The sequence below is a fragment of the Desmodus rotundus genome, chromosome 5 (assembly GCF_022682495.2).
Source record: "Desmodus rotundus isolate HL8 chromosome 5, HLdesRot8A.1, whole genome shotgun sequence".
NCBI lineage: Eukaryota > Metazoa > Chordata > Mammalia > Chiroptera > Phyllostomidae > Desmodus > Desmodus rotundus.
Window position 1 is genome coordinate 60,636,081 of NC_071391.1, and position 7,532 is coordinate 60,643,612.

Genomic DNA, 7,532 nt, shown 5'->3' on the forward strand with positions numbered 1-7,532 from the left:
AATTTCATGAGGTTTTTTTTATATCAACCTTTAAATCCTGAGCATTTTTAGCAAACTTCCTTTCAAGTAAGGTAATTCTCTCATCCATTTATTTCTTTATTCAAAGATTTGCTAAGCACCCCTGATGTCCTAGCCAATATGATAGCTGCTAAGAATGCAGCTGTGAATAGAAGACACATTCTCCCTTTATCTCTTGTCATTTATTCTGTTGAAAAAGAAAAGTTCCAGCTTATTCTAGGTTCTCTAAAATGAAGGCCCATCTTATTTCTGAAAGTCCATGAAAACTTCCTTGTCAACTCAGTTTTTCCTTACAGGGTGGGTGGACTAGTAGGATTAAGTAGACAAAGAGGAAGGAGTAGAAAGTGGCAGACTGACATCGCATGATAGGCTAACCAGATATGACCGGAATATGCAAACCCTGCATTCCTGGATTTTGGCCATGAATAGTAATTGCGCCCTGATCAATATTTTGGTGACTCCAGCAAGCTCACAAAACATAAAAAATCACAGCATATATTCAATCAAGATAAAAGGCCATAAGATATGATTTTAATGTCAAGAAAATGAAACTAATAAAATGTTGCACTTTGTACAATCTTTATGTTGAATAACAGCAAAAGAAGGTTACATTAAAGTAGAAAAAGCATTAAAAACTATAAAGTATCATTGATAGGCTTCAGCTAAGAAGGGCTTCCTCAGAATAGACACCCCAGGTACACAGTCAGTTCCCTGACTTAGCCCTGCTCATGTGTAGCCAGTGTGTAAATGACAAGCCTAAAAAGGAAACTGAACATGTCCTCTAGATGCCTCTGAAGGGGGGAAGGTATAATGAGGGAATGCTTTATGAAAGAACACTTCACAACATCCACAAAACTTCCACTTCCACTGTCCACATCAAGAAACACACCAACCCTGCCCTGAGGTCTCTCTCTGCACTGATGAGTCACTGGGGCAGTGGTCCAGAGAGTGTGACGATTTTCCTCCTTCACTCATCAAAGGAGAAATGCATCCTGAGAGTCAACCAGTGTGTCATTCTCCCTCAGCCAAGCCTGTGCAGAGACCCCTAAAGCTTAGTCCCAAGCCTTGTCCACATGCAGCTCCCAGTAATGTTTGGCAGAGGTGAAGACCTGTGCTTCCCGTGCAGCAAAATAGTTCAATGTTCCAGCGGCCAGAGACACGTACAGATGGTCCTGCATAAACCTCAGACTTCTCACATCATCCAACAGCCTGATAATTGCAATTGGTTATTTCACTAGTGAAGGAAATTCCACTGTGAAGAAAAGAGAATATTCCAGTCACAATCAATGTTAAAAATAAAATTGTCTATGAGAAAAAGCATGTCCCTAGTGTCTCACTGGAAAAAGAACATTCCAACATTATTAGAAGGGCAGTTCTGAATGGAAAATGTTGGATTCAAGTGATGCTAACATATCTGCTGAAGAAACAAATATCTAATTATAATAGAAAACAATCTTCCTAACAGTCAGAGATCATAAAGGAGAAGGAGGACTTGTCTACTTCTGACTGGTTACTTTTCATGACAGCTGAAAAGCTGGACACCTGGGCAGTGCCACCAAGTCCATGGCAATAAAACTTAGCCCGATCACCCCTTCTCGGGGGACAAAAATAATTTTAGGCTAAATATAAACAGAGATTACTTCTCCAAGATATGATAATATTCCAGTTGACAATATTCCAGTTAATTAAGCAAGTTGACACTAAAGAAGAAATGTAAAGGCCTTCTTAGAAGTGATTTCACACAAAGAATTGTCTGCCTCTGATAACTGGTTCCACCTGAGAACTTATCCTTCCTCTTCCTGACAGATCATCCCTCCAGGTTTAGGTTTGCCCTGGAGCTCTGTGTATGGCCTCAATGACCACCAATATCCTTCATTGTTATTATTCACAAAATCCTCGTTTCTGCATTTAGGGGTTGTTTTTACATTGATGATTATTTATGATTACATCCATTGAAACACACATTAGAAGTCCAATTACTAAAACTGTTTAAAGCAGAAATATTTAAAATCTAATTCACTGCTCTTATTTTAAATTGGAATATCTTGAACTGCCATCCGGTTTTCTATGGCTCAGTGAACAACTGACTTTTAATGTGATGATATTTCTAGGAGTCAAGAAACCCTTTTTTGCTACATGTCTTTTTTCTCATATATAAATAACATCATGTTTATAAGTAATTGATAAGGCCTGAGTCACATCTATCATTACAGCAGTTTTGATTTTATCTTTTACCATATTATAGTGACTCCATGACTAAGTAGGACTAAACATGCCACTTAGCAGGCTGTTCTCCTCTGCAAGAAAGAGGAAAAGATCATTCAGAAAAAAATCATAATGGAAGTGGTCCCACCAATGGGCAACCCTCACCTAGGAAGCGGTTGAGCCTGTCCATCAGTCCAGTAATGGGCCGTGCAGGGAGTGTGGGCCGCAGAGGCTGAGGCATGAGCAGCTGCACCTGCTGGCTCCTGTGAAGAGGAAGATGCAATTAATCTTTTGCTGCCGTTATCAGTCAACTGAATGTTCTTCATCAAAATCCTTTTGTTCACAACTGTGGGATAGAACTGTGCTATTCTTAAGAAATCTCTTTTATTTTTCTTCTTTGCCTGCTTCCACCCCCATTTCTCAGAGGTACTTGCCTCTCTTACTTACTTCTAGGTAAATCTAATCTTTGCACTTTCAGTTCTTATTGATTGTGAAATATAAAACCATCAGTGACCAGTCTCCTAGAAAGGTTTGCATTGAGCCTGACAACACGCAGCTCCCTCAGCCATAGATGTGAAAAAATGCGAACTTCTGCTCAAGAGGAGCAGGAAATCATATACTGCAAAACCCATACAAACAGATGAGCACACAAACAATTGAGAAGACTCTGAGAAAATATACCCTCACTTTCTTAGAAGTAGCTGGATCTCTTTCATGGCCCTCATGAACCCCACTTAGCACTGAAGAACAAACTCACCTTCTCAGTCCGTCTCTAATTCCTGTCAAGAAAGGGAAGAGAAACTTAGACTTCTTCAGAAGCAGGATATTCCGCCAACAAGTTTGGGTTTGGGGAAGTTTGGAAAAGTACTAATCGCTACCACCTGCAAACTGCCTTGAAAATTTATTCTCCTTTCCCTCCCTGAAGATAATCCTGACCATATCATGTCAGAATCTAAATTCTTTTTGTAAATAATTTTTTAAATTTATTTTGTATTTACCTGTAGTTGGTAGGTAATCATATATTGGTTATATTAATTTAAAGAGTACAGTATTAACAATTCAACATTTTTATACCTTACAAAGTCATCACAACACTAAGTCTGGTAATCATCTGTCACCGTGTTTACTTATCACCATAGTATTGGCAATATTCTCCTCCCCCTTTTTACCCACTCCCCTGGCCCCCCACGTGTGGCAGCCATCTCTCTGGTTTCTGTTTTTATGTTCTTGAGGATTTCAGAACGCTGACTGTGAGAAGAGGGAAGCGGCTGTGCATCGCTGTTACCCTCAGCTCTGTGCATAGGGGTCTTTCCTAAGGCTTGTCCCGAAAGAGGAATATGCCCCAAATTAATGGCAAATGAAACCAATGGTATCGTATCAGAAGCAGGAAATACATTTGGAAGCTTTTACCAAATGTTTCTACATTGCCCACTTGCAGACCAGAATTAAAAGACCTTGAATAAGTTTTTCCTTTCTGGTGTTTACTGAAGCAAGAAACAAAAGTAGATTTTGAGAAGGAAAATATTCCTTATGGAATCTCCATAATCACAATTCCGTGAGGTTTGTTTGTGCATGGTTAGGCCAGGAGCAGATCACATTATTCCCAACTGGGAGCCACTCTCCACCATGGATGCAGGAGATGAAGAAATCTGTATCTTTGGTATCAAATACATAATGGAGATCAACGGTGGGGGCTTCCAATAATATAAAATATTCCCAGGCAAACGCTCCATTCCTACCTTAAGCAACTCTACATGTGCTTTCAGACACGTGTTCATGAGCTCATCACACATTGCTCTTAGGTTGATCTTCTTTTCAGCCATTTCAGCCTCAAGTTTCTCGAGTTGCCCAAACATCTTTGACCCTGCCTTAATGACACTCTAAATACTGTTTTTCTTCCTCATGGAGAACCAGTTGCAGTGTCCCAGAAAAAGCCCTGGTTTCATCTTGGCGTCCGTGGAGATGCGTCTGCAGAGAGATGGATTTCCTAGATCACAGACTGGGGCCGACCTTACCCACCCCCACTGCAACAGCAACTGCTGTACTGATTCCTGTTCTCTTCCAATAAGCTCCATGTATCCTAAATTCAGGGTCCCCCGCTTGCAGAAACCATATATTCATTCCTCTTTCCTTCATTTCTTTTCCATTCTTTTAAACCATACCAACAGCCAATTATGTGCTTCCCTCAACTCCCTCCACCCACTTCATGAACTCCTAAAAGAACTGGAGGAAAGCTTCCCGTTGATAATTTCTTTCACACTCAGCCTCTCAACTCTGAAAGACTACATGCAAGCAATTAAAATTCACTGTCAATTAATCAATTATTACATGCAATATTCTGACCTCTGTGTTAGTAAATTGGTCTCTAGTGTAAATCTCTCCTTATTCTTAGAAGTAATTATTGCATTGTACTCTCAGGATTAGGAAAGACCATCAGAAAAGATCTTCCTGAAATTCTCACTACCTTCCCCCAAACTGATGTCCATCCTCCCGGCCCTTTTCTCCGCCCTCCTTTTCTTTGTGGATGGGCTTCTGTCCTCCATCTAAAGCCACAGGTTCCCTATGGTTCTGAAGAACATTGATTCTTATTCCATTGCCTATTCCCTCCCAAAAGTTGTGGATTCACTCTCTCACTCTCCAATCTCAGTTTTCTCTTTACTTCTTTTACTCTGTTTCCTTTATTTTTAAAATATTACACTTTCTTTTACTTGAAACAGTATCACTCTCTAGCTTCTGTACTTCACGCCGTCACAGGCACACTTCCTAAGTTGCGGTTCACGGTTCCTTTTCCCCTCGTGACTGTGTCAGGCTGATTCAGAGGGAAATACAGTCTCACACTTACCACCCAATAGACAGATATTCTGCCATCTTTACTGAGATTTCTTTGAATTTCTTGAATCTTTTCCCATGAAGATCTCATGTGCTTTGAGAGCTTTGCCTGTTTAAAATAAGAAAAGACTTTCAGCACCAGAAAAACAAATAAATTTAGGTTTTAGACCATTAATGATGAAGATAATCAAGGGATGTTAGGTAAATGTACTTTAGGGAGAGAAGAAGGATCACGAGGTTTCCCTATTTGTCCTCACTAGTGATAAATTTTAGAACATTTCAGGCTGTATACGCAGTGCAATGTAGTTATTTGTCTAGGGAAACCGATCAGGATTTTACTTAGCATGGCCACTTCTCCGATAGTGAGGCATCTTGCACCAGAATTTGGAGCTAGTGATACTTGTCCCCTGCCAATTCCAATATTCTTTTTCCTTCTCCTTTGTCCTGAGTTAACAAATATGTACCCCATAGAAAATCCTTTTTGCATTTGTAGTTTTTTTTTTCTCAAAATGTGGTCTTTCCACTGACTTGAGCAAATGCTGTATCATCAAAATAATAATGACCATTAACTTAATTACTCTGCCGTTAAATGCCACCACCATGAAGGCAGGTATACAACTGTGTTTTCCTCACAGCCCCATCACTGGTACTTAAGTTGGTACTTGACACTCAGTAAGGAGAGGATATAATCCTCATGATGATTCTCAGGTCCTTGCGTTGTCTTGGAGGCACTCTCCTCCAGCTGTCACATGCTCTCAGAGGCACCCTTACCTGGTGTTCCTCAGCAGCCTCTTCTACGGGGCAGCATCTGTGAGCCTCGTGCTCCTGAGCCAGCAGTGCACACAGAGCAGGCTCCTGTCGTCTTCTCAGAAGATCTGCTTTGTCTCCTTGGGTAGCCCACACGTATAGGGCTCAGAGCTCAGGAACTGCCGCAGACTGCCTTTCCTGGCATTAGACACCAGGTTTTTCAGAAGAATATTGGTTTTGAAGTTTGTCTGCTCTGACAGTTCCCTGCACACAGGGCAATAGGCAGGGCTTTCAGCTTTCTCCCAGGATGCACAGAAACATGACCAACAGAAACTGTGCCCACAGCCCATGGTGACTGGGTCTGTAAGGTAATTCAGGCAGACGATACAGGCAAGTTCTTCTCGAAAGGCTTGTGACATGTCCGAGTCCATTTTTCTGAGGGAGGAAAATTAGGAGTTTATTCCTCTGCCCAGAAGACACAAAGGTCTAAGCAAAGTTTGACTCAGGTTGTGACTCAATAACAGTGTGTCTGGAGCCGAGTGGACTTGAGAGGGCACGTGACACAATTGGAAAGCAGAGACACAGTAAAGCTCTCACGATCTGCAGGAACCATTCTCGGCTTTCTCACCAATACTGTCCACCTCTGCCCCCTTTTCTCCTGCACAAAAAGGATCCCCCGTTTTGTTCAGGTCTTACTTTCTCCAAATTGCTTGAGTTTCAGGTGTTTGACCCAAATTTATAGCTCCAGGTGCTGGGCGGTATACTGAGTCTCTAAAGAACACACCCATTTCTTCTAAGGACCACATTTCAGAGGTCTTTAGATAGGTGTTAATAATGAATGATTAAGTTTCTTCAACCCTGAGGATAGGATTAATTTAATACCTTTGCTAATCTCCCTAAATAAAACTCTATAAACATAACTTAATCAAGATTACTAATTTTACAGCAAACCAGCCCTTAAATGCTGCCTTTATATCTAAATTTCTGGACATCAGGACCTCTATTTTTAACTTACAAAAAGGCAGAAAATATTATTGGATCAGTTAGTGATTTTAGCAAATGTCTTTGAAAACTTGGAAATATGTTTCCAATAGTTTGTTTAAATATAATCTGCCATGGAGGAGTGCTTTCTTTGACTCTCTGATTGGCTCGTCATTTTAACGTAATATTTTAAGACCTTTGACCCATCACTCTGGTCAGCTGATACAGATTGGTCTTTGAGACTGCTAAAGATTTTAAACTTTGGGGGGCTCTGAAGTCTATAAGCATGCCCTTGTTTTAAAGGGGGGAGCTTAAATTCATCATTTTTTAGTTGAGAAAAGTCGGATAGGAAATACCTTCATGAGAAGATATGCAGAAAGTCTAGAGACAGCTAGAAAAAGGGCATGTATTGTGATGTAGAAAGGAAATCAGTAGCAACTCTCCCCTTCAATCCAATCTTAGTAAAAAGATTATTCATTCACCTTGTGTTTCTGTATCCTCAGCCATTTGTCTTCCTCCTTTGTGAGGGTTTCAAGTCACCTATAGTTAATCCCCAAAGATGTCTGGGAAACACCCATAACTAACATTGACTGCATTAGCCTAATCTTTTTAAGAGAAATCCCATTTAAGGAAAGGAATCAGCCTTCAAGAATCAAAAAAGGACCATCAAGAAAAATTCATGTGCATTTTGTAGCCTTATAGTTGGAAGATCAACATGGTTCCTAGAGAGCTACAGTGGTTCGGGTAAGCTT

At 40.5% G+C, this 7,532-nt stretch overlaps 1 protein-coding gene across 1 annotated transcript; it reads right to left on the reverse strand.

Moving 5' to 3' along the window:
- Positions 1–2,274: 2,274 nt before the first annotated feature.
- On the reverse strand, positions 2,275–6,230 carry LOC128780892 (tripartite motif-containing protein 43). Its single transcript, XM_053924438.1, is given in 6 exon segments — positions 2,275–2,315; positions 2,389–2,486; positions 4,688–4,791; positions 5,066–5,161; positions 5,824–5,885; positions 5,888–6,230. Coding segments are annotated over 6 exon segments (744 nt in total).
- Positions 6,231–7,532: the final 1,302 nt, after the last annotated feature.